Raw genomic sequence first — 27,262 nt, 5'->3', positions numbered from 1 at the left:
TGGGTCACTTCTCCAGCCATGCCCTTTGTAGCACACACTTCGTCCTCTAGGCTCCAGATGCCTGTACTCCACTGGTGCTGCTGTTCTTAGTGGTCATCTCATGGTACTGGCACCCCAAAACACTGCATGACACCTTCAGTCCTGGGCCTTCAATTGCAACTGAGGCTGCACCTTCACCAATGGCCTTCCATGGCCTCTCACAGTGCTGAGCCTCAGCTGCTCTGCATGACTCCTTCATGCTCTCAAAACCAGTACCACCTGGGTAACTCTTACACATTACCAAGTCCAGCCACAGCACAAGGTGCAACCTTAGCTATCTCTGGAGCACAGCCTCTGTGCTCTCAGAAAACACTTCCCAGAAGATGTCACCTCAACGATGCTGGTCTCTTCTTAATCACCACTAATTTCTTAGCTCCAGCTAACCAGCATCAATAGTCCCAGTAATACAAAAGTTTCACTTTAGTAGTTCTGGCATCTTGTTAATCAAAGCTGATTCTTCAGCCCCAGCTAACCAGAACCACAGAATCTTCCCAATCAAAACAGCAATGGCCCTGAAAAGAGTCTTTAATTTTCCCTCTGAAATTTCACAAGCCAGACCTCTATCTTCTGCACTGCTCTCAACATTATCTTCCAAGCTCCTACAAAACATCCCACAGAGCTCTTAACACCTAATGGATCTTCTGGCCCAAAGTTCCAAAGTCCTTCCACAGTCCTCCCCAAAACATGGTCAGGTTGTCACCCCACTATGCTGGTACCAAATTTGTCTTAGTCAGGGTTTCTATTCCTACATAAACATCATGACCAAGAAGCAATTGGGGAGGAAAGGGTTTATTCAGCTTACACTTCCACATTGCTGTTCATCACCAAAGGAAGTCAGTACTGGAACTCAAGCAGGTCAGGGAGCAGGAGCTGATGCAGAGGCCATGGAGGGATGTTACTTACTGGCTTGCTTCCCCTGGCTTGCTCAGCCTGCTCTCTTATAGAACCCAAGACTACCAGCCCAGAGATGGTCCCACCCACAAGGGGCCTTTCCCCCTTGATCACTGATTGAGAAAATGCCTTACAGTTGGATCTCATGGAGGCATTTCCCCAACTGAAGCTCCTTTCTCTGTGATAACTCCAGCTGTGTCAAGTTGACACAAAACTAGCCAGTACAGTAGGGTAATAAGGCTCTAAAACCTGCTGACTCGGGTTTATGAAGTTGTAGGAACGTGCTCATATCCAAGATTATTAACCTGTCTCTCCATGTAGCGTGTATAACCGATGTTGAAGGAGGCAGCCATCATTCAACCCAATGACAGGTTAGACATTTCAGAGGGCCGCCTGACAGCCGTGTACCCAGCAACACTCCTCTATCACCACATGAGTGCACAGTCACTAAGCTCCCGAGAGAGCGTGTCTACAAAGAGGTACCTGACAGGATTGGATAGAAACAACAGTAGCCAAGGATCGGATGAGCGGGAACTTAAAGTTGTTAAAGGGCTTCGGGACTGAGGTGAGGGGAAGGCTTTAGATACTGCCCCATTGTAAGGGACAGGCAGGCACAGGGTTAACACAGTGCTGACTGCTCCCCTTGCATGTATTCAGAACAGCTTCTCTGAGTAACTCCTGTATTCACTGAGCCAGCAAATGCGCACTGAGTGTGTACTACGTAGTAGGCATGTGTCACAGGCTGCAGATCTGGCAGCCTAGGAAAGCAAAGCACTACCATCTCATACAACCTGCATCTTAGTTAATGAGACTAACAGACAGCGCCTGTGGGACAGAAAACACAAGTAGCCCTTGTTGTCTAGAAGCTTGAGTCTAGGTATAAAGTAGTGTTGTTGGTATCTCAAACTGGACCAGAGCTTTCTATGTCAGAGAGAAACTTACTCCAGGCTGGGGAGAATGATTTCCGCAAGGATGAGGGCTTGAGTGCAAGTCACCAGCATCCAGGGAGACACACCTCTGTAACCCCAGCACAGAGGGATGGAGACACGTGGGTACCAGGGGCTCACCGGCCAGCCAGCTAGCCAACGGGGCAAGGCTCCTGTTCGGTGAGAAACCTTGTCTCAAGGACGTTGTATTTTTTTGAACAGTTGAGTGGTTTTTGGAATAGCTGAATTCTAGGCTAGGTTCTTATGGATCAGGAGCTTTCTGGCGATGGTGTCGGTGAGGACCTGGTAAGAAGGGACGGCGACAGAAGGGTGGTGGAACTCTGAGCTTCTCTCCTCACCCCTCCGGAGCAGCAGCAACGGCAGCAGCAACATACCGAAACTATGGTATGATTTACCTTAATTAGCATAGCAAATTGCCTCACATTTTCAAAAAGTGCTAATAGATGTTAACTCAAAATAGATTAAAATACCAGACAAATTGTACTACCTTAAAAAGAGTTATAATAATTTTGAAAATGTAAATCATGGCTATGCTGTCTTTAGAGAGAACGATAAAATCTGATCTTTCGTGCGTACTCTCTAACAGCCTAGGGCATGTGCTTTTCCCCTTTAATCATAGTAATTTCTTCAAATAACATTTCTGGGGTTTCTGTAAGGATGATGCCTCATTTCCCAAATCCATGTGAAGTAGACTGGTTACCATTGATAGTGTTCAAAAACAGAAAAAGGAAATTGAATTGTAAAGAAACACGTCATGGGGGATTATCTTTAAAACACCTTTATTTCCCTACTTATACTACATGCATTTTATAAGTTAGAAAATGTGCTTTCACAAATGACAAAATTTCTGCAGGCATGTGTTTGTCTGCATAAGACTGAGAAATGATTTGGTCTCTCCTGGTGTGTTACACCAGGCTCCTCCATGGCACCAGAGCACTTTTAGAATCTGTACAAAAAGAAGAAGGAGGAGAAGGAAGGAGACAGGAGAAGGAAGAAGAAAGAGGAGGAAGAAGAAGGAGGAGGAGCAGGAGGAGGAGGAAGCATCATGTGTACTTCTGAGAAGCCAGTGAACATAACAGGATATAAAATGTACCATTAGCACCACCAGGAGACATTATAAGTAAACAATAGTACCTTCCCTGTTGTGAGCACACACCTGTCGCCTTTCCCCTCTATAACATTTTCCTAGTAAAGGTCTAGAATGGGATATTTCCATGTTCTCCTCTGCTTTGCTTTCCAAAATTTACAGTGCACAGTTATCAAAAGTATTGCTTATAAGGCATGTGTCCTCACTGCGGACCACGGTTACCATTTCATATGCAGCTGCTCAGAGCCAGCTTGTTACTCACTCTTACCCATATCCTGGGAAAGCCAGAGAATTCCCATGGCATCTAGTCTTAAATACAGGTGCACCTTACCTTATGCAAAATAAATAAATTGAATTCTGTTAAGTCAAAGGAAGTGTATTAGGGGAGCTGATGAAATAAATTAACCCTCATGAAAGGCTTTGCTAATGTAAAAATTATTACCCAATTTATAGACTTCATAAATCCATGTCTTCATGTATTGAGTTTCCTTAAGGTGAATTATACATCTCTTTCTGGAAAAGTTATCACACTGGTATTTTTTTTTTCTTTTTAAAAATTGATTCTCCAAAACAAATTGCCTGTCAGTCCTGTGCACAAAACCTTGTCCTTGCCTGCCTGTGGATTAGAAAAGGAGCCTGAATGTCCTTGGTCAGTGTGAGTGTGCTCTGCCCCGTGCCTCTTGTCCGTTTGTAGTTCATAGTTCCTTCCTGCTAAGTAGCCTGGACTGCGTGGACTAGCTCTGCTTTCCCCAGTGTGCTCTCTGACTCTGTAGCTTCCGCTGTCTTGTAGACAAAGAAGCCTGCATCCGTCCCAGGTCCCCTGACAGCAGAGATCTTAATCCTTGTAGAACAGACCTTCTCAGCACTAACTGTTCTCAGTCCTTTTCATCATGTGAGAGGTTCATTACCCTCAGCATATACATAAATGAAATAGGTCTACAAATCACATAGTTAGTGATTAGAGATCATAGAAAAATTAATTTTATCATTTGTTTATTTGTGCTTTATTGAGATTGTTTCTCTGTGTAGCCTTGACTGTCTTGGAACTCACTCTTGTAGACCAGGCTGGCCTCAAACTTATAGAAATTCATTTTAAAACAATACTTTGGTATACAAATAATTTTAACCTTTTTAAAAGATGAAAGGAAGTTTATACCCTGCTGAGGTGTGTGAACCTGTTACAGAGAGAGTTAAGTCTTGGCTGAGTATTTGCTCTTGCAGGCCAGAGAGTATCTTCAGTACTTTTCAGAATTGACAGATACTTGGATTTTATAATTGTCTATGCTATAAATACAAATGTCTAGACAGAAACTCAAATCTGTAGTTCAAAATGGCAGAAGTATTTCCAGAGCCATTTCTGAAATTACTGGAGATTCTGTCCTAATCCCACACCAAAATTCATTCATGACTTTTTTTTTTTTTTTATGAAACTCAAGTCAGCAGCCCAGACAACAGTTCTTAAAAATTACTCTAACATAAGACAATTAAAATATATACTAATTTGACACTTACATACGAAGGGATGGTGGTAGAAACTAGGGAAAGGTTTTGTTTTCTATAACTCAACTATTATATATCTATAAGAGCAGTGGTGCAGTACAAGCCTGTTCTGAAAAGCATTTCTGGCTGTGACTGTTTTCCCATGAGCATTGTAATGAGCACTGCTATGAAGATTAACTTCTGACATCTCTAGAAGCAGAGCGATGCGGGTTAGCACTGTGAGGATAGCTGTAGCTTGTACATCATTAGTTGACCCTGGCATTCAGGAACTCTCCAGTGAGTACCTGTCCCAATGACCAGAGCTGCCATTTAAGGGCTCATTGTGTCAGTCATAGTGTTAGGCATAAGATCACATCTGAGCCTTATAGCCTCAAGTCTATAATGTAGTCCCTTTGTCTTGTTTCCAAAGCTGAGGAGTCTAACCCTAGATTTAAAAGAAAGAGGGGGTGGGTGGAGGAAGGAAAAATTGGAACAAACACATCATAACTAGAGATACTTCTTGACAGCTGGCCATGGGAGTTCACAGCTGTAATCCAGGTCTTGGGAGATCTTAGTATCATGTGCTCAGTGTCAGCCTGGATATTTATCAAGACCTTGTCCTAAACCTTAAATGTCACCAGTACAATGTGACAATGGCAATTCTCACTATTGAACAAAAATGAAAGACAACCTAACTTTCAAATCACATAATTAGAAAAGTGCAGAAACCCAAACTTGATGATCATTAGACTTATCAGCAGGCTTTCAGCACAAACAGCCAGGCCTTCTGACTTGATTGGCTTGCTTTTGTTTTTTTAGGGTTTTTTTTTTTTAAAGGTGGTGCTGTTGGTTTTCAATAATGAACATTAAGAGGGATGCTTAAAAATGTCTACCACAAATACCTTCGTTCAGCCTTAACTCAGTATAGCTTACACAGTACAAATAAAATATTGATGTATTCAAAAATGCCCAAGTGTTCAATAAAGATTTTAAGTAAAGCTACCTATAAGTTGTGGTTCTTAGGTTAATCATTTATTTATCTAAAGGATGAAGGAAGCTGTCTATCTCTGTGATATGAACGGCAATCAGCTTAAAAATAATTGACAAATTAATCCCTTCACAGCACAGCAATTGTAAAGGTGTTAGTTTTAATTAGGCCTGTCTGATTGCCTTGTCTAATCGGGAATCAAGGTGGACTCTTTGATGGCTAAGGTCTGCTGGGGCCATCCCTGACCTGCCAGCCATGTATGCTTTAATTATTGATTCCTCGAATTTCAGCCCTTCTCACACAGGGCCTGAGGTTTGCAATGTCTTAACATTTAAAGGGAAGAAAAATAAACATTTTCCTTTGCACTTCTATCTAGAATCCTGTGTATCTCCACCCCCACCCCCACCCCAATGTACAGTGTCCAGCCTAAAAAGGCTTTTCCATGGGTGAAGAAGTCAGAGATACAGGAGATGCTCCTACTGCGTTCTTCCTCCCATTTTCTGTGTTCTTAATGGGCATTACTGCGATCTTGGTAAATCCCAGTCATTTAGTCATTTATGTTTAGCAGGTACATTTGATTTCATGACATCATGTTTAATTAAAAATCCATACGGGCAGTGCAATTCTAGAGTATCAGAGAAGTCAGACCAGAGGAAAAATGCACGCGCTCAGCAAATCCTTGGTCATGTTGCTAAGTGGAAAGGAAAGGGAGAGCTGTTGTTCCCTGGCACGTCGCATGCCCCACAGCACCCCTGTGAGCACAGGCTGCATGGTGTTGGTGGCCCCTGTGTCTGATGATGACTCTTCTCTGCTCACAGGTCAATGAATTGACAGTGGAGCAGCTGGTGCAGCAGTACCCGCACATCACCTTCAGCACCGTTCTGCAGGACTGCAAGAGGACCTTGGAGAGAGCCTACCAGATGGGCTGGACCCCCAATATGTCCGCTGCCACCTCCTAACTCTCTTCCTATGCCCAGGTCTACTCAGGCCGGTTCAGCAGAATGGAGAAATGGGGGGCTCCAATAGGGGGTCTTTCGGAAAGGTTTTAACCGTCACCTGTCAGTGTGTGTACCCGAGTGTTCCGTTTGTGTCTTGTTTGCATTCTGCATAGCATAAGCGCACTGTTACTTACCCCAAGGTGAGCTGGCTTGTTTTCCCTAAAACAGAAGATTATGAAAACCAGGACCTTTTTGTTTTTTGTTTTGTTTTCCAATTCAAACGTCTATTTCTCTAAAAAGACTTTGTGGAATCTCAAGTCAGAAAACTGGTTGTATAGTTTTGAGCTTTTAAGTTCTGACACATCTCGGAAATGCTCGCAGAAAGGCTTTGTTCGGTGATAGGTAGGCTACTTGTACGCTTCTGAGAAGACCAAAACAGAAGTGATGTTGCTCTAACTAGAAGCCTGGAGACTAGAACCCCTCAAAATCCTGGAGTACACAGCTAAAGTTCCACTCTCTTGTACTGTCATACACACATGCTAGGTCAGGTTCTCGCTTGGTAAATTCTTTCCTGCCAGAGGAACCTTCCTGGGTCATGAAGAGAGCATGCCTTCCACTGTGGCTATGCCTAACGTACTGTGCCCAGTGGTGGACAACTTGCTGTCTTATAGGTAACTTAGGAAGTAGACTGAATAAAGCCTTTTGTAAATTTGTATATGGAGGCAACAGTCTGATGTCCCCTGGCCAGCTCACAAAAGTTAATTATTCATTATTCTGTAAATGCATTCTGTTAAGTAATAAATATTTTAGTTGGTTTTGCATTAACACTGTGTTCGCTTTTACTGTGTGGACAGTTACTGGTCAAGATGCATTTTAGTGACATTTGGGGCTAATCTTGGCATTATTCACATTGAAGCCATGAATGTAATTAATGGTGTGCAGTTATTTTAAAAATTTTACAGATCATTTCATTATTTTGGTAATTATGAAAATATATTCTGAGGTGGGGTAGTTATTGATAGAAGATTAATGAATGAGATGTATGTAGACAATCTTCCTATTGTATTTTTTTCCTTTGCTTTGGGATTGAGAACAGGTTTTTTGAATATATGCATGTTATAATTTTAAATAGTTCTTACACTACTGCAAAGATCTACTGTTAGCTAACGTATGAGCTAAGGAGAGAATTTAGAAAATCTGTTCATTAAGATTCTGTTTACACTTGCCAGAAATACATATTTTAGTTTAATTAAGTATTACCAGCTTTTACTTCTGTCAGTACCTATCAGGAAAGGAGTGTAAGTTTTGATGTCACACATTTCTACAGTCAGCCGTTGCAGGGACTCAGGCTCAGATGACCTCTCCTATGTCTGGATTTATAAGCAGGCAGCAGGGAGCCTTTTTAAGCTAAAGAGTGATTATCTTTCGTAGTAGGAAAAGCAAAACCTTGACTTTTGAACTTGCTATTTATTCTCCCTGTATGTGGTCTTTGGTCTTTAACAATTATAATGAGGTTTGAGTTTGTTTCCTATAAATCCCAGCCCTGCGGAAGCAATGCTAGCTGTAGGAGGCAGAAGCTGCCTTCCATTTGCACACCATGCACGTGTGTGTAACAACTCCTTCTCTGTAGAAAAGGTTTGTTTCCCTCCAGTTTGTCAACATGCTTCTGATGTGGCAGTTTATTGTTTTAATCCCAATCAGTTAAAAAACAAAAAGTACCTTTTTCATAACCAAATAGGAGATTTTATGTGACATATGTATTATTACATCATTACCATAGGAACCAAAGTCTAGTCCCATGGATGTTATTTCCTCTTCCATTTTAATTGAGTCATGAACATGTACCAAAACCAGCTGGCAATATGACAGTCATTGCGACTGAAGGGTCAGTTGGAGTCAGGCCTACTATGACTATCGGTAAATAGGAGGTTTTTCCTCTTGGGCACTATGCTTAGAAGATTAACTCAGCTCTCCTGCGGGATGTTTAATACACGCATTGCCGCTACATGGGACTCTTCAGTCACCAAAACGCAGCCATCTGCAGGAACATATTCCCAAACTAAAACCATATCTAAGATCCTTCAGCGCCCAGTCCTGTGATCTCCCTTGGCTAATAACGAACTGTAAGGATGCCAGCAGCTCATGAAGAAAGGGAGACTTCCAAAAGAGCCTGCGTTGTTTGATTCAGCTGTTTTATTCACAACAGGATGGAAGAGACAGTCATGCATTTCTGAAAGTTTTTCCACAGTTTGGCATCACTTGAAAGATCTGGAGATGAGAAGCATTGATGGAAAGTGGCCCGAGGACACAGGGCAGGCTGATGCTCGCTCACTAACTCTTCTGTAGCCTGAGATCTCCTCAGCCTGTGCCTTGTGCATGCATGCGCGCCCACATGCCCAAATGCACCATTCAGCCAGAAAAGATGACTACAGAACGCAGTCTGTTCAACTTTGTGATTAATATAATAGAAGATGGAAAAACGAGTCACTAAATAAAGACTTGTTAAACCTAACAGTCTCACAAATAGATGCTGCCCAAGTAAGTCTGCGTGGCTCCAGACAATGGTGATTTTTTTTTAAAAAAGGAAGACATTATACCAAATGAATGTAGACTGCCCAGAAATCTTGATTTTTGTTGACAAGAAATGTTTTTGCTGTATTTCTAAGCAGCATCTTGCAATGGAGTCACTTACTAATGGGTGGGGTTAAAAACATCTTGCTAATTATATTCAAATGAAGTCTTTATTATACTGTTTCTTCAATTCTAAATAAAAAAAAATGGATTACAATACAGGCTTCATGGATGTAGGGAGACAAATACTGAGAGGCACTCTTGGAGATAACAAATAATTGAGCTGAATGTGAAAATTAAGCCACCAGCACCTTCATTCCTAGATAAGACAGATGACTGGATCTGCTCTAAAGCAAACCATAAATCTGGAAGAAAGCTTGCCTTGGAGTAAATTTGTACAAATGAATATATAGGCCACTCCAACTCCCTTTCTTCATGGTTACTGTTGCATTTACCACCCCACTTTTCCTTCAGCTTCACTCCTGAGTCAGCCAGAAGCTAGAGCCAGTGAGACGCTGGCAGATGACCTCACACACAGGCTTTGCAAGGTCAAAGGTAGCGGTGCCAGGGAAATATAATGAACCAATATCCTTGAAACAATAACATTTTGAAACATTTTGCCTTGAAAGAAAAGTAAGTGTGTGTGTGCGTGTGTGTGTGTGTGTGTGTGTGTGTGTGTGAGAGAGAGAGATTGCATTTGTGTGTGAATGTGAGTGTGTGTATGTGTATGTGTCTGTGCATGAATATATGTATGTGTGTGCATGCATGCATATGTACTTGCATGCATATATATGTGTGTGTGCATGTATTTGTATGATTGTGTGTATGAGTGCATATGTACATGCATTTTTATATGTGTGGGAGAGATGTATGTGCATGCATGTGTACATGTGTGTGTGCACACGTTTGTGAGTGTGTATGTGTCTGTGCATGTGTATATATATGTGTGTGCATGCATGCATGTGCACTTGCATGCATGTATATATGTGTGTGTGTGTGTTCATGTGTGTGTATGAGTGCATATGTGCATGCATGTGTGTATGTGTGAGAGAGGTGTATATGCATGCATGTGTATGTGTGTGCACATGTTTGTGAGTGTATGCATCTGTGCATGCATGTATATATGTGCGTGCATGTATGTATGTGCATTTGTGTGTGTGTGTGTGTGTGTGTGTAGTCCTAAGGTCAGGGGGAAGCAAGCTCTGTGCATAGCACTTCACAAGTCAGCTGACAGATACTGCAAACACCCAAAAGACTTCTTACTTCACATTATGAGAGACAGGTATGTCCCTTGTTCCAAATGTAACCTCCCTTCCAACTCCATTAAAATATCTTCCTCCTTCTTTTGCTCTCATGTTCTTAACGAGGTAGCTCAGTTCTACCAGCTCTTCCCTCCCTTTTTTTGTCCTCTGTTCCCCCTTCTCGGCCCTCATGGCTCTGATCCTGTCAGTCTGCATGTATGCTTGTCTGTCCCTACCCCTTCCCCTAATCGTCACTTCCCTCCCTTCCCCCCAAATAAACCCCCTTATACCAGATCTGTTGCATGGAGTGACTTCTCAGGGGAGCACCTTGGTATGCCCCGCAGGTACTCCCTCACTGCATTATATGTGAATACACACACACACACACACACACACACACACACACACACACACACACAAGCCTTCCGAAAGGGCTAACAACAATCTTCATGTCAGTACCACTGAACCATGGAAAAGCATTTGGGGTTCAATATGGGATAATTAGAAACCTTACTGCCAAGGAAACTCTTGCTTTTATGCCCACATGGACCTAGGCACCTGTATCCCCAGGTCACATATATAAGAGAGGAATTGCTAATATTTGCACATCCTTAATTTTATTGTAGGATGCCACAAATCTTGCAAAGGAGTTGAGCCAATTCAGTTTTTACCAAAAAGCTATAGAAGCTCCCATCAGCCCCTATGGCAGTCTCTTTACCCTGTGGTCCTGGCTTCTCTTTGATCCTGGTTTGAGTTGGTGGCATTCTCTAAAATATTTTAAAAGCCAGATATAATTTTATGTTTTTATTTGCCACTTTAGAAAAGTTTGTGGAGACACTTTTAAGTCAGTGTTCCCCTTTCCATTTCAAAGGAGAGAAAGGTCAGGGTGGGAAGAGTAAACGCAGTGGCTTCACGGTGGATTGTAGCTGTGAAGCGAAAACTATGCCGAGGGCAAGGAGGTGAGAGACCTCTAGAGATGAACAGATTAAGAAGTCAACAAGCTCTTCCCTCTCCCCTTCTTGTGGTCTTATTTGGCCATGTGAGGAAGGAAGCCCTTCTCCCTCACTTAAGTGAGAAGTTTCCGGACACCTCAATTGGTTGAGTGTGGCTGGCCATCGTGATGATGACAAAATGGCACTCAACCGGGTTAAATAAGACTGGTGGAAAAGAGCTGTCGCTGTTCTTCAGCTGCAGCAACAAAGCTAAGTCCTCTGGAAATTCAGATGAAAGGCGTGAGGTACCAAAAATAATAATTTGTCAATTTAGTTGTGGAGCACAGAGGACGCGTAAAATGTGGGGAAACCAAAATAGAGATCCTGGAAGGATTTTATATTTAGCTTGCTCCAAAACTGCGTTTGATTTCTAACTGTTTTAAGGAATCGGGAATAGAGATCATAGATTATGCATTGCGGGCATAGTTTGCAAGGATGCTAATAGATAATGGGAATCAAAGAAAAATGCCCCGGCCTCACATCAAAAGAACAGTGCTGAGCATGTGTGCACGCACACACAGCTTTATCGAAAAATAAAATATTGAAAACGTTTATCTGCATATAAGCCTTTTCAATGTTTTGGTCAACTTTCTCAATTAAATAACCAACTAGCTGATGTTACCATAGTAAGGAAGTTTTCCATGAGCCACTCAGACCAAAGCAGATGCCCAGCTCATGGAAATCACAGTCTGGAAATAAACATTTTTAAAAATTGAGGTAGACTTTCCCTACAGTAAAATATACATCTCTAACTTTATGAAATTTGAAGAATGTTTGAAACACATGTCCTACAAGAGCTATGTCTTATGTAAATGTTCATGATGTGTGCTTGTGCGTGTGTGCTTGTGCGTGTGTGTGTGTGTGTGTGTGTGTGTGTGTGTGTGTGTGTGTATACCACCCCAGAAAATTCCCTAATTTCCTACTAGCAAAGCCAAGGGCTGTTTTTAAATGCCATCACATATTTCTTGTGCCCGTTACCTAACACTTTATGAATGAAATCAAACAATATGTGTTATTGGTGTAATTTTCTCCCAGATGATTTTTCTTTGTGGTTTATCTATTGTATGTCAACTTGATGCAAGCTATACTCTAAGAGGAGGGGAACCTTAGCTGAGAAACTGCCTCCATAAGATTAAGTTGTAGGCAAGCTTATAAGGCATTTTCTTAATTAGTGATTGATGAGTGAGGGCCCAGCCCGTGTGGATGGTGCTACCCCTGCACTTGTGGTCCTGGATTCAACAAAAAAATCAGGCTCTTCAAAAGCCATTGAAGAGCAAGCAGTATCCCTCATGGTCTCTACATCAGCTCCTGCTTCCAGGTTTCTGCCCTGTTTGAGTTCCTGTCCTGACTTCCTTCAGTGATGGATTACAATGTAGAAATGTAAGCCAAATAAACCCTTCACTCTCCAACTTGCTTTTGGTCATGGTGTTTCATGATAGCAATAGTAACCCTAAGACATCCATGCTGTGCTACCAACCGTAGCTGAGTAGCAAGTGTATAATGGGAGCACTACTTACTCCATTCTACTAATGGATACCTGAGTTATTACCTTGTTTTACTAAGTTAATTTTAAAAATAAGCAAACACACACACACACTCAGAGCACTAAAGCTTAAGAAACAAAAAAGAAAAAGAAAGAAAGAAATTGCTCATTTGACACCAGAGGACAGAAAGCAGCTAAATGTTTTTCCATAAACCCTTTGGCAAGTGATACTAGCCGCCCCCTCCCATCTCTCTCTCTCTCTCTCTTTCTTGCAAACACACATAACAGTAAAATTCCCGAGTCATAGGATCTGTTATGTATGGACCTCGGGGGGGAAACTTCCAAGCTCTCCTAAGTCAGTGGCAACTTTTAAGGTTGTAGCACCCAAGAATAAGAGATCAAATCAGCCCACATTCCAACTGGCACTTGATATCAGTCCTTTAAACTTAGCTTGTCGCAAAGGCATGTGTGGCTGCCTATTGTGTAATGTTAAATGCTGTTCCCAGGTGACTAATCATGTCAAGGACATGTGCATGTATGCTTAGTCCTTGCCTGGTCTCTTTTGTGACATTAGTTTTTTGTTTGTTTGTTTTTTGTTGGTGGTGGTGGTGTTTGTTTTGTTTTGTTTTTAATCTACACTACAGAGCAGTTGATTGGTCTTTGTGATGGTTTATATATGCTTGGCCCAGAGAGTGGCACTATTAGAAGGTGTAGCCCTGTTGGAGTAGGTGTGGCTTTGTTGGAGTAGGTGTGTCACTATGGGTGTGGGCTTTAAGATCCTCATCCTAGCTGCCTGGAAGTCAGTATTCTGCTAGCAGCCTTCAGATGAAGATGTAGAACTCTCAGCTCCTCCTGCACCATGCCTGCCTGGACACTGCCATGTTCCTGCCGTGATGATAATGGACTGAACTTCTGAACCTATAAGCCAACCCCAACTAAATGTTGTCCTGTATAAGAGTTGCCTTGGTCATGGTGTTTGATCACACTTAGTAAAACCCTAAGTCAGTCTTAGTATATGTTTCCTCGTTGAACCCTGTTAACATTTTGTAGTAAGTAATTGACAGTGTATGTGTCCTGTCTCCTATTGTATTATAGGCTTTTATTCTGTATCTCAGACCAACACTACAATGCTGTGTGGCTTTGAATGCCACACTCACTGTCTTAGTCAGGGCTTCTATTCCTGCACAAAAAATATGACCAAGAAGCAAGTTGGGGAGGAAAGGGTTTATTCAGCTTACACATTCAAATTGCTGGTTATCACCAAAGGAAGTCAGGACTGGAACTCAAGTAGGTCAGGGAGCAGGAGCCGATGCAGAGGCCACGGAGGAATGTTACTTACTGGCTTGCTACCCCTGGCTTGCTCAGCTTGCTTTCTTATAGAACCCAAGACTACCAGCCCAGGGATGGCACCACCTTCCTTGATCACTAATTGAGAAAATGCCCCACAGCTGGATCTCATGGAAGTATTTCCCCAACTGAAGCGCCTTTCTCTGTGATAATTCCAGCCTGTGTCAAGTTGGCACACAAAACCAGTCAGTACACTCACCTACATGGACATTTACATATTTTCCAGTTTTGTTCTTTCTTTATATTTATTTTACAATTGCATTGTCAACTTAATAAACAAGCTTAATAAAACGATGCTGAGATCTGTTTCAATGACGTTGATCTGTAAGTAACTAACACCTTAGTGTTATCGACTCTCCTGCTCCATAGACTCACCTCTTTATCAAAGGCTTCCCACTTAAATGTCCCACTCCCGGCTAAGCAAAGTCGTGCACTCTTTCCTTTAATCAACCCTATGTGTTCTCTGCCTTTTGATGCTACTACGAAAGGAACTGAAGACTTTCTTGGTTAGAAGTGCAATTTAGTTGTACGAATTGTTTCTGAATTCAGCGGCCTTGCTAAGTTCACTCCTTGGTGGTAAATACTTCCTTTTCAGTATGAATTTTTTTTAACCAAAGAAATCATGCCACATACAAGCAAAACTGTATTGATTTCTTTGCGACACTATGTCCTGTGTTTCTTGTTCATGGTGAGCCTACTACACTGGCTGTGGTGGTGGGTGTGACGCTGAGTGGCTGTGATGATCGGAGTCCTTGCGTCTGACCTCAGCATCTGTACCTGCCCTTCACAGAGCTGAAATATTTACGTGCCCTGTAGTTATTTTTTATTATGATAAGTGGGCAATAAGCTCAGTCAATCGTCCTCGTTCCTGTTCAACCATACTTAACATTTCTGGTTCTCCTCAATATGTCATATTTATATGTTTCTTCTGATTTGTTTTCTTTATCCTGTTTGTAATTCTGGAAGATAGATTAGTATAATTATAGAAGTTCTATCATGTTTTTTGTTTGACTATAGCCTCATAGCATTCATCTATTTCCTAAAAGAATTGATGTTGATGCAAGATTAGAATAATTTCTGAAAGCATATGAAGGACTCCTGCAGTCACATGACCTAGACTTTCAGTAAAGACAAACTTCTGGATTTTGTGATTGGTTCAGTATTTCTTTGCTTTTGAGTTGGAGAAATTGTTGATGCGAACTTGTTCACAATCCCTTATTATCTTGTTACTGTGTATAGAATCTGGCATATTGCTCCACCACTGTCCTGGTATTGGTCATTTGTGTTTTATCTGTAACAAAGCAGAAAACACAAGCCTCCACAAACTGAAGGTTATCAGCCAATAACCCCCTGAGGCCAAAAAAAAGTTAACAAAGAGAAATAAGAAAAATCATAATCTCTCAAGTACATGATCTACAAATTTATCTGACCCATATTTAGAAAGCAAAATCAGCCAATTGAAATAGACAAGATTCAACTTAGATGTTGGTATTATAAAGATAAATCTAAATTCTGACGGGGGTGGTCACAATGAGTTCATAGATGGGGAGTGGTCACAGTGAGTTCACAGTTGGGGGAGTGGTCACAGTGAGCTCACAGTTGGGGGAGTGGTCACAGTGAGTTCACAGACGGGGAGTGGTCACAGTGAGCTCACAGTTGGGGGAGTGGTCACAGTGAGTTCACAGACGGGGAGTGGTCACAGTGAGTTCACAGTTGGGGGAGTGGTCACAGTGAGCTCACAGTTGGGGGAGTGGTCACAGTGAGTTCACAGATGGGGAGTGGTCACAGTGAGCTCACAGATGGGGAGTGGTCACAGTGAGTTCACAGATGGGGAGTGGTCACAGTGAGTTCACAGTTGGGGGAGTGGTCACAGTGAGCTCACAGTTGGGGGAGTGGTCACAGTGAGCTCACAGTTGGGGGAGTGGTCAGAGTGAGTTCACAGATGGGGAGTGGTCACAGTGAGTTCACAGATGGGGAGTGGTCACAGTGAGTTCACAGTTGGGGGAGTGGTCATAGTGAGTTAGCAGATGGGGAGTGGTCACAGTGAGCTCACAGTTGGGGGAGTGGTCACAGTGAGTTAGCAGATGGGGGAATCTCAGCAGAGAAATGGAAACTAAGAAAAAAATAGAAAATCTAGAACTGAAAAGTACAATATCTGAAATAGAAAATTCACTGAATATGGGCTTAGAAGCAAATTCAAGTTGGCAGAAGAAAGTGGCAAAGGACGAAATATATATATATATATATATATATATATATATATATATATTCGGGAGAAATTATCCAAGCCGACGAACAGGGAGAAAGAGGCTTGGTAGGTGGCGAGTGCTGCAGCAAGTCATCTAATGCATGTGCACTTAGGATCCAAGGACAAGAAAAGAACAGGAGAGAGAAACACGACAGCAGCCAACTCCTGCAACTTGAAGAGATTTAAATTCCCAGCCCTTTCTTGCCAGTGTCAGGCTGTGCTGAAGAATTGTTTTAATCTCTCCAGTCCTCCAGTTCTTGCTTTCACTGGCCTCTTTATCTGTTTCTCGCACATGGACAGAATTTTGCCAAAGATTTGCAGAATGGACTTGCGGATTCTGAGGGGTCTCTTTACCTTCCAGGGTTTCTCCCCCTTGGTTTCCAGCACCCTGAGTAGCCTCAAACTCCGTTCTGTCAACCTTCAATTCTGTAAGACCATGGCTCTCTGCTCTGTATCACACTGCAGAGCAGGAAAAGCTCTCTCAGGATACTAAGGCAAAGCCCACACAAGTGTGTTGTTGCTGCTTCCTCTGCCTTGCCTCTGTCTCTCTCTGTCTCTGTCCCTCCCTCTGTCTCTGTCTGTCTGTCTATCTGTCTCCCCCCCTCTCTCTTTCTCTGTCTCTCTCCCTTCTCTCCTCTCTCCTCTGTCCTCCTTTTCTCTTGTTGATGATATATACACACATATGTATTCACATGGAATCAAGAGATGAACTTCAAGTATCTTCCTAGATTGCATTTCACCTGATTGTTTCCTATGTATATGTATATATATATGCACATATATATTATGTATATATATGAATGTGTGCCAACATTCATGTATGTATATATGACTTGTGACAACATGTATGCCGAGTGCCTGAGTAAGTCATAAGATGGCATAGGATATCCTAGAACTGAAATTACAGTTGGTCGTGAGCCGCCCATGCACGTGCTAGGAACCAAACCCAGGTCCTCTGCAAGAGCATTAAGTGTTCCTAACCATGGACCTATCTCTCCAGCCCTTCCACCTTATTTTTTGAGGACAGGATCTCTCAGTCACCCAGGAGCCCCCCAATTCAGCGGACTTGTCAGCGAGCTCTAGGCATCTGCCTTTCTACACTCCCCTGAGCACTGAGGCTCCAGACTCTTTCTGTGCCTCGACAGCACTATGTTGACCAAGCCTGCCAGCCCTATGGTACCTTTCTTTAAATGGCCGAATCCCTGGTTAGTAACTTCTAACTTTCTTCTGATCTCGGGGGTCTCTCATCACTAGAAATGATGCTTGTGTGTGCTAGTCTAGTGTGAGCTTGTCTGTCACTACCAAAATATTCCTGAGGTACTGTTCCAAGGAGGCCGGATTTATACACCCCAGCATTTCCACTGGCGTAAGTACTGTGCTCGGCCATAAGGCAACACCTCAGAGCCTCCTGATAACCAAATTCCCTTCCTTCCCAAATAATGGAAGCCCACTTTGATGTGAAACAACTTTGGATACCACTTTTTATGGCAATGCAAGCTCTAGCTGGTGACTAAAGAGTATGTAAATCATGGAGACTTTGGGTGGTCTCCTTTAAGGGGAACCACACAGCAGAAGGAAGATCTTTTCTCTCCTTCCTGCCATATTCCATGACATAGTGATTAGAATCCCGCATCAACCTTCGATCATGAACCAACTGCAAAAAGATGGAGCAGAGACTGAAAAGTTGGGTGAGTCTCTCGCTCTATTCACCAGGGGTGTACCGGACTGCCCAGTTGATGCTAATTCTGATGTAAAAAAAAAAAAAAAAAGGAGGCCCCACACAAATCACAAATGCACCAATAAATACAAGTGTATCCCTCCAAGAGAACTCTTTCCAAAGAGTAAGTGGGTAAGGCTGAAGACTCGTTATGATGCACCCAAGGAGACCCCTGTCTGGGCCTTCCCCTTCCAGTCTATTCTGGGGCTGCAGTTTTATCAGCTGCAGTGTTAAGGAAAACAACCTAATAGCCTTTCCCTATTGCAATAGATGTCTCCACACTATAGATAATATTACGTCTTCGCTAATTCTAAGGATCTAATGGAGACTTTATGTTTGTATGTAATTTGTTTAATGCAGTCACAGGTCTTTGCTGCTAAACAAGCCGCCCCTCCCCGTTGTTTTCTAGGAACCTTAAACAACAGCTTCTGTTCCCCTGGGTTTCATAGATCTTAGTCCATCCACAAGGAGGAATGGAAATGCGAAGAATAAATTTTTAGGGTTCTGCTCTCAAATATTCCCCTAATTTTTAAGAGGCTGGAGCCAGTCACGGATACAAGTAAAACACATTTCCCCCAATGCTGAGTCTGAGACTGTGAATTGAGACAGGGAAATGGTTTTCTTTTCTAGATGACTATTTTTCAAACTAGAAATATGTTTTGCATCAATGATGTGTTAAGGTCAAGTCAAGGAAAGAGACAATATGTCCCATGTCACGGAGACCGGGATAATGAGAGTGTTCTCTGGGAGCTGGCGTGAGGCTGTTCATTTCACCGGCGAAAGGTTACACCAGACAGATTGTTTCTCATTTGATGTCTTAAATTAAACCGCTGACATGGCCTGCCTCAAAGTTAGAAGCTTCTGTTTTCACCAAACAGACCCTAAAGGAAAATTCCTATTTGAGAGAGTTGGTCTCCAAGCTGCAGCCTTTGAGGATTTTCTGTTTTCGAGTCTTGCTTAGGAATTCAAACAGGTTTTCAACTGCTGGGCAGCTCCTAATGTGATCGTGAAGGGGGGCCCGGTGGATCTGAGGCTTGGCAGTTTGTTAAAGTGCTGTGTAGGATAGAAGCAAGATAAATGTTGTCTAAGTAAGATTCAGAAACAGTCATATACAAGATGCACACGTGTTCAGACAGGAAATTGCTGCTGCTACAAAGAATCCATCTACCTATTTGAGATGTACTTTGGTCATCCCCTTTGTTCTAATCCTGGCTTGCCCTCCTCAATGACCATTTTGCCTGCCTCTAAAATTCAGAAATCAAACGTTACGGTGAGAGCTCAGCTGACCAGCAACACTAATATTTCAGCATGGCAGGGGCTGGCCCAGGCACCGATGTGCAGCTGAACCAGGTCCCCAGATGGTTGAGGAATCCTGGCCCACAGATCTTAAAGAAACGTAGTGGTGCTATGCCAGACACAAGATGGAGGCTGGGGAACTGGGCAGTAAATATCTTAGGCAAGGCCTGCTTACAGGGCACTTTCGTTGAGATAGGGTAGGGAGAGCATATAATAAATAAGGGGACAGCTGGGAACATTTCTGGTGGTGTTAAGGATTAGGACAGGGAATCAGAGAATAATGGGGTGGGGTGAGGAACACTACTATAAATAGTGAGCAAGGAAAACCAGCTAGAGAGGAAAAATTGATAGAAAGAGATACCAAGAGAAACAAAGTACAAAGTATCGATAAAAAGAGATACAAAGGAAACAAAGTACAAACTAGTGGGTAAGGGGTCAGAAAATGTACATCTGGCCCCTGATCTCCGGTTCTTTGAATATCAGCAACTACTTCATGTCCTCATCTGTCAACTAGGACTAAAAAGTACAAACTAGTGGGTAAGGGGTCAGAAAACGTACATTCTGGCCCCTGATCTCTGGTTCTTTGTATATCAGCAACTACTTCATGTCCTCATCTGTCAACTAGGACTAAAATGACTCATGGGTGATGGGAGAAAATTGTGTGTAATAGCTGTGTGAGGTACTGCTGGCAGCCCCAGCCAACCCCCACCCCCACCCCTGGCCAGGCTGTAGGCTCCTTGACCTTTCCCTCTGACTCACACGGGGACATCCAAGGACAGTGTGATTTAGAGATGCAAAGGGAGGTATTAAGAGTTGGGCTTTGCATCCTTAATCTACAGCTTCCCTGAGCACCAGACACAAACTTGGCTTCAGTTCCCAGATTGGAGTTTCTTCCCCCCCCGGGGGGGAGGGGGGCTTTTCACAATCTTCGGGTGATCTGGACCTTAAAGCCACTGCCTCTACCATCTATCTCTACATCATCTTACCTTAGCCTATGGTTCTTCTTCCCCAAGCTGACACTCCCAAATTGGTAACTCTTGGCACATGATCTTCATCTTCTTGTGCCCATTCATTTTAGGCTGTATGATGTACTCGGTGACTGTCACCTTTTTGACACCTGAAGCTGTGATTTGAGACTTCTTGTACAACTGTCAGAGTGTTTGGGCCTTCTGTCCTGACTACTGGGTCAGGAGGAAAGGGTGTCCCACCCCTGTGATGTATTCCAGAATAGATCCCAAGTTCTCCCAGTCTGCATTTCAGATCATGCCCTCTTATTCCCCAGTCACAACAAATTGCCTCTGGTTAATTTGAGAAATGTCTGTATTTGGTGTTTCTGTAATTTTATTTTGTGTTTCAGTTGAGTAAGTGTTGCTGAATATCTGTAGAATGTGTGATAATTTTTGTAAAAAAAAAAAAAACTCAATAAAAGAAACATTACCATAGAAAAATATTTCATGTTGTGTAAAACACTTGGCTGAGAAAATGTTTTAATGTATTATATCAAAATTCCTCAGAGTCTTAACAGTTTCGAATACAGGAAAGAGCTCCATTTGGCACTGAAGGAGCCCCAACTAAACATTGCCAGGATGGGAGAAGGGCATGGGGTGGGTGTAGGGAGCCTGGATCAGAAAAATAGTTGACTTTCAGGAATCTTTGCTTCATTGATCAGAAGCCGCTCTTCAGTGGAACCAGCACTCGTCCATCTGTCTCCGTACTCCGTAACACTCATTCTTCCCGGTTCCTTAGGAAACACATTGATGAGTAATACATCTAACCTGCCTTCCTGTGGCTTCCAAGCTAGCGAAGGACTGCATACAGGGACATCAATTTATCTGGTCATCTAAATGAGGGCTGGTGGGAGGCAGGCGCTGTGCAGGATGGCAGGAATAAAGTGAAAACAGACGTGAACTCTGCCCTCGAACTTGGCAGGTCACCGGTGAGAAGGCCTGTTCACAAGGAGCCATGGAATAACGTCAACTATGGTGAGTGCTACCTTTCAGCTTTCAGGAGTTTATATCCAGTATCTCACCGCACCCCATGAGCCCTTTTTCGTGGACTCATGTAAAATGTTAGAGATGCAAAGGTCAGACCGGCCGTCTGTTGCTCACACAGCCAACTGAACTGACCTGTGTCTCATCCCTAGCCCCGCCCCTCGCCTCTCCCCTCTCTCTCCAGCTAGCCTTTCAGACCGCTCCCATAGTAAATGCTCAATTAACAATTTTCACAGGGAATGGGCTGGACCTGCTGTTCGCTGGTTGAATCTTAGGATGCATTCCTTTCCGTCTCATAATTTTATAACCTCCTAACCTTAATCACAACTTGAGCTGCCTCTAACTGCACTATAGAAAGAAACTGAAACAGCATTCCCTCTACAAAAATGGGTACATTTCTCTGTATTAAACTACATGTCAAAGCCTTCCTCTTAGGTGCTACAAAAGGGCAAATCCAGACGACAGACCACAGACATCAGACACATTCTGAGAAAACATTTGCTTATGAAAGGTGGAGACATCTGCCACCAAACTCTACTTCCAACTTTTTTTTTTTTTTCTGCTTTTGCTGATCTTTCCCTTCTCTTACCTGTCACTGGAGGCACTGAGCTGGCAGTCTCTGAGAGCCACTGATCCATGCTGAGACAGAGTCTGTGGCTTGTGGACCATGACTTCTCTCAGTTCACACCAGTCCTATAGCAAAGAAATGAGCGTTACAATAAACTCTAGACTCAGATCGCTGGGGAGAGAAGGAAGCAGACCAGGTAAGTCGTGTTCTGAAAGACCGACTGATGACCCACTGACCTATATAAATGCAACAGCCATCGAGGCAACCCTGGAAGAAGTACCACAGAAAAACCCTAGGATATTAGAGTCTTAATATTCTCTGAAAGAGGCCGTAAGAAAACTGTTCTGGAACTTAAATGCATTGGTTTTTGTTCATTTTTTTTTTGCATAAAAATAACCTAACATTGGAGTAAAAGAAATAGGAAGTATATCAATTTTTAATAAATACAAGCCACAAGATAAATTTAATAAATTATAAATGATAAAATTATTGAAAAATTAAATATTAAACATTCACACATAAAAATGTAGAACATTTATTAATTAGGGCCTTTTTCAGAGTAATCCTTGTGCTCTTGGTGGCCTTGGCTTTCTCAAACAGGCAGCGTTGTAGAACTGCTGGATCTGAATGGTTAGTCACACAAAGGGGAAGATAGTCTTGGTCACTTCTGCAGAGCGATCAGTACAGAGCAGGTCTAATATGGCTTTGGGAAAGGGGCTAGAGAGAGAGACCACAGGGCCAGTGGTATGACTCTCTGGCTTGCATACCTGCAGAATAGGTGAAAAACGCCATCCATTCTGTTTGGATCTCCAAATGTGGGGAAGAGAAGCCATCCTTTGACACATTGTTTTGCAGAAACCTAGAAAGCCCGAGCAGAGATGGCGAGTGGTTTTCAAGGAAGGCAAATTCTAAAGCCAAGTACCCTTATTCTGTGTCTCAGGCTTGAACAACATTGGCATTAAGAACAATAGGGGGGGTGGGCTGGAGAGATGGCTCAGCAGTTCAGAGTACTGACTGCTCTTCCAAAGGTCATGAGTTCAAATCCCAGCAACCACATGGTGGCTCACAACCATCTATAGTTGAGATATGATGTCCTCTTCTGGTGTGTGTGAAGACAGCTACAGTGTACTTATATATAATAAATAAGTCTAAAAAACGAAACAATATATATAAAAATATATATATATATATAAAGAACAATAGGGGGAACAGCAGAAAAGAGGTCAAAAGTCTGTGTTCCTCCTTAGATTGTTGTGGAAACTTCTCTCTTTACTTTGAAACTCACATGCTTATTCCTGTACCCTCCACTTCCCCACACCCTACAGTGTGGAAACATGACTTCCTTTATGCCTTGGGTTGCAGCATCACTGCAGGCTACTCGTGAAGTCACTGTGGCTCTATGTGTCCTCTCAGGTTGTCTGATGGTGCTTACCAGTGTGTGTTCATCTCCTCCTGGGGAGGAGCATGTGGGCCAGTTCTCAGCGTGACTGCCGTCAGCAGAGCCCCTCGATGATGTTGTCACGATGTCAGTCAGCTGTAGCCTCAGCTGCGGAAACCGTATCACTCATCACCGGCCATCCCTTTCAGGGAAGTGGAACAAGACATTCCTAGCCAACATCCACTCCACGGCACCCCACAAAGCAGGGCCTAGCTTTGCTGAGCCTCTATTGCTGGCCAGCTTCCCACAACCAACACTTTCCTACCCTCCTTTGTATAAATCTCTAAGAAATATTGGTCACTGATTGCTTCTGGCTTCTGAAGAGGCAGCCTGGTGACAGCTGGTTCAGAGAAGACTGGGAGAGCAGGTGGTGGTGAGAAGTCACACCTGGGAGCTGAGTCACTGGCTTTCTGGCTGGCAATTAGCACCTGTTTTCTGGTGACAGGTAGAACACAGATAACCTCCACACCGTGAGACTCTGTTGTTAAAACTTTCCATCACCTGTGAATTGGAATGGTAGATTGGTACAAGGGGAAAAAAACAGTAAAATAAACCGGAGGGCACCTTAAACCCATAAAGATGTAGCTGTACTGAACCTGGGCCTGGAAGGTTGATTGCTAAGTATTACAGATGGTCTCCACCAAGAACATAAATAGCTCTTTGGAGTCATGGGCAAACAAAAGCAAGAAATGAAAACTTGCAGGTCCCCAAATGATCTTGTCATTGTCAACTAGACAGCACAGAAATCCAAGCTCAAGATTTAAATCAGAAAAGCTAGAATAGCCAAGAGGAGATGGCTAACTCAAGATCAGGTCCCTGGGTAGGAAAAATTGGATACGAACATCTGAGTGGATAATCCAAAGGGCTTTTTTTTTTGAAATTCCTCATAGGAGAAGCCTCCACAAACTATTGAGGTTTTGAAGCAAAGCCTATTATCCTTGGAGAACTATGCCTCCTCTAAAATACAACTCTTGGCATACCAGTTTGGCCTCATTAGAGGCAAAGTAGGAGGCATCTGAAGGTGAATAAAATCTAGACTCAGTGTTGGAGAATGGTAGCCTGGCATCAATTGTGCGTTCCCACATCATCTGCTCCTCCAGGAACTCACAGAAGGGGATGAAATTAGTTCCGACTTCTATCTAAGGAAGAAAGGTCCACAGAAATCCTGAGGTTGTCATCCTGTGGACACATACAAAGTGATTCCAAATGTGGTCAAGCAAAGGGGGAAGGGGGACAGGTCACTCCCTTGTCAGCTTTGTTATGAGCCACCCCAGCTGTAGAGGACTGCTTTACATGACATCACTGTAATGTAAATGTCACTTTTATTTCTTCAGATGAAGGGATGAGATGAGAGCTATCGAGATGAGAGCTGTCATCGTACCCCAGCTGTTCAACTACATGGCTTGGGCTGAGCACAGAACATTTCATTCTTGTTTTGTTTCAGACCCCAGGATAAGGGATTGAGGTGCCTTTCTTACATACTAAAGCAGACCTGGCCTCCAGGTTCTCCCAGCACCCCTCAGTCCCTACCTGGCATGCCTGTGAACTTTTCAGCCCAGGGACTGGGCTGCCCTTCTCCCAGAGGCTCTTCCCTATATAATCCAGACATTTTGGTCTCCCTGCCCTCTCCTTCTCTCTCTCCTTCTCTCTCTCTGTGCACACTCCCTCTTTCTGCTCATCCTCTCCTCTCTCTCCCTTCCCATGACAACTTCCCTGGCCTCCTTCCCCAGGGCCAGTGAACTCAATTGAGAGCAGCTTCCCTGTAAATCTGCACTTAGTATAACCTAATCTGGATTGATTCGGCTCATTTCACTGGTAAATAAATAACTTATCGATTCTCTGTTCTAAATACCCCTAAGCCTAGACCTGGAAGCTTTTAGCATTTTTACAATCTAATCTTCCAAGCTGACAGGTTTAATCCAGCTTCTCGCATCTTCTGCCTGAATTGCTCTGCCTGGCCTCATACTAACTTTGACAATATGTTCTAATCTTCTGGCTTCTTCTCATTTTCTGACTTCTCCTGTCTTTACCTGTGTCTAGCTTGCTCTCTCTGTAACCTGTCTCTGTAAAACTGTGCCAATGTAACTGTTACACACACACACACACACACACACATCCTTCTTTCTCTCTTGCTGCTCTTAACTAGCCTCTCCTGGGCTGTTCTTGTGTGAGTTGCATGTATCCTATCTTTGACTCATTCTGTTAAATCTTTCTCTGATTCGTCACTTTGTCTACCCCTCAGTTAAACATTACATTTAAATTTAGCTTCTTCCTCTACAAACTAACTTTGCCTTCATTGTTAGGGATTAAAAGTGTGTACATTCCAGCCAGATCATAATGTAAACCAGGGTATGTGTGTCTTCCAGCTGGGTCATATCTTTGGATGTGATTCTCTTGTCAGAGCAGCCATGTTGCAGGATTAAAATTCCTCTACACTTCACACTCTTTGCAGGCCAGCTCTCACTTGGTGACTAGGTGGGAGCACAGGGATCATAACAGCACACCACAGAATGCTCTGACTACCAGTATTCACTCCATAGCACCCTCTGGGTTGGCTAACATGAGGTGGGTCTGCATCATAGCTAAACTTCCAACTCTGCCTAGTTCTCTTTCTTCATCTTATTTGGGCCAATATTTCTTCTTCCTTTTCTCCCTTTTTTTGTGATTATTTTTAATTCTTTTATGCCCCCCCTACCAGTGTGTGTTGTGCCTATATGCATGCTTGTTTGTATGTGCATGTGTGTGCAAATGAACATGTAAACAAACATTCTAATGCATGTGAAGGCCCAAGGTTGATGCTCAAAGTCTTCCTCAATGGTTCTTCTATTTTAGGATTTCTCAGCCAACCCCAGGACTTGTTCACGTGGTCTGTCTCAATGGCCAGTTTGTTCCAGGGATTCCCCTGTCTCTACTTCAGAGGCTGGGATTATGGACGGCCACCATATCACCCTGGCTTGTATGTGGGTTCTGAATATCTGAACTCTACTCCCCTTGTTTGCACAACACATGCTGTTGAACCAGCTCCCCAACCCTTCTTTAAAGCATATCTTACAAAACCAAAATCAACCTAAGCGCCTACTTTTAGATAACACATCCCATTTGAAGCTCTGAATCAACCATTGGCCCCAGAATAAGTTACCAAGGAAAGGTTATGCAGGTTCTTTTCCAGTCCTTGTGATGAATAGCTTGGAAGTTACCCTGCAAGGAATGGACAGTTCTGCATCAGTCTTTGGTAGAATTGATCAAAGAAACTCTACCCTGGTACCCTGACAGAGTCCAGGGTTTGAGAAGAGCTAATTGGGCTCAAAGAATCTTTCTAAACCCCAGAGGGCTAAACAACAACCAGAGTTGGTACCTTGGTGGCAAATTATTGGAGCACACAAGACAGACACAACCTACTGGCATTTTGATGGACAGAGTATGTTCCACAGATAATGTGGTAACTGAAGTGGAAACTTAAGAGTTCTTTGGAAAGTCAGTTGTGTTGGATAGTGTTTCACTGAGGCAGACACGGGTGAAAGGATGTTCTGCTAAAGCCAGCACTTGAAGGGACACGACATGATAAAAGATTCTTCTAATGACACATGTGTATTGGTCCGCCTTACATTATGTGGTTGAACTCCATTTGTCGGGACTCCAAAGAGAGAAACACACCAAAAGACTTGTGGTGGTGTGCTGTTGGCTTCTTGCCACTTCTGCTGACCCAGGCTGATTAGCAGAGTGATACAGCTGAGGCAAGACCAGTGGAGGACATGTGATATTTGGATAGAGTATAAATAGGACTGAAAGGCCAGAATGGAGACAGAACTTAGTTTGCCTGTAGATGTAGCTGTGCAACACCTTCTAGTCTTGAGTCTTTACTGACTTTTGCTCTGCTGAGAAAGGCACAGCTGAGAACTTCTTCCGGCTTTTCTGTTTGCCCTGGTCCCTCCTGCTGACTTGTGCCAAGGCTGAGGCCTGCCTGTCACTGTGTTTGCTATCCTGACTCCACCAAACTAGAC

General features: G+C 43.1%; 1 protein-coding gene and 1 long non-coding RNA gene across 4 annotated transcripts in view; one reads left to right on the top strand and one right to left on the bottom strand.

Annotated features, from left to right (window-relative positions):
- Fbxl17 (F-box and leucine-rich repeat protein 17) overlaps positions 1 to 20,712 on the top strand; it is a 458,236-nt gene extending 437,524 nt beyond the window's left edge. The window contains exon 8 of one of the 2 annotated variants that reach the window (XR_385343.4): positions 6,250 to 16,120. Coding sequence is in view for 1 of the 2 variants with exons in the window: in NM_015794.1 (NP_056609.1) it covers positions 6,250 to 6,390 (141 nt within the window). In the remaining variant the exon portion in view is untranslated. Of the gene's footprint in view, positions 1 to 6,249 lie in introns of both variants that reach the window. The other variant, NM_015794.1, reaches the window with a different exon arrangement.
- Gm34324 lies at positions 20,694 to 26,702 on the bottom strand. 2 transcript variants are annotated; one of them, XR_876901.3, is made up of 5 exons: positions 23,649 to 26,702; positions 23,256 to 23,369; positions 22,591 to 22,682; positions 21,845 to 21,948; positions 20,694 to 21,005 (listed from the first exon to the last, which is right to left on the bottom strand). It is a non-coding gene; the product is annotated as a predicted gene, 34324 (long non-coding RNA). The 2 variants fall into 2 exon arrangements; XR_385685.4 differs by having other exon boundaries at positions 23,256 to 26,702.
- Positions 26,703 to 27,262: the final 560 nt, after the last annotated feature.

The sequence above is a fragment of the Mus musculus genome, chromosome 17 (genome assembly GCF_000001635.26).
Source record: "Mus musculus strain C57BL/6J chromosome 17, GRCm38.p6 C57BL/6J".
NCBI classification, from domain to species: Eukaryota; Metazoa; Chordata; class Mammalia; order Rodentia; family Muridae; genus Mus; species Mus musculus.
This window is presented reverse-complemented; position numbering and strand designations above follow the sequence as displayed.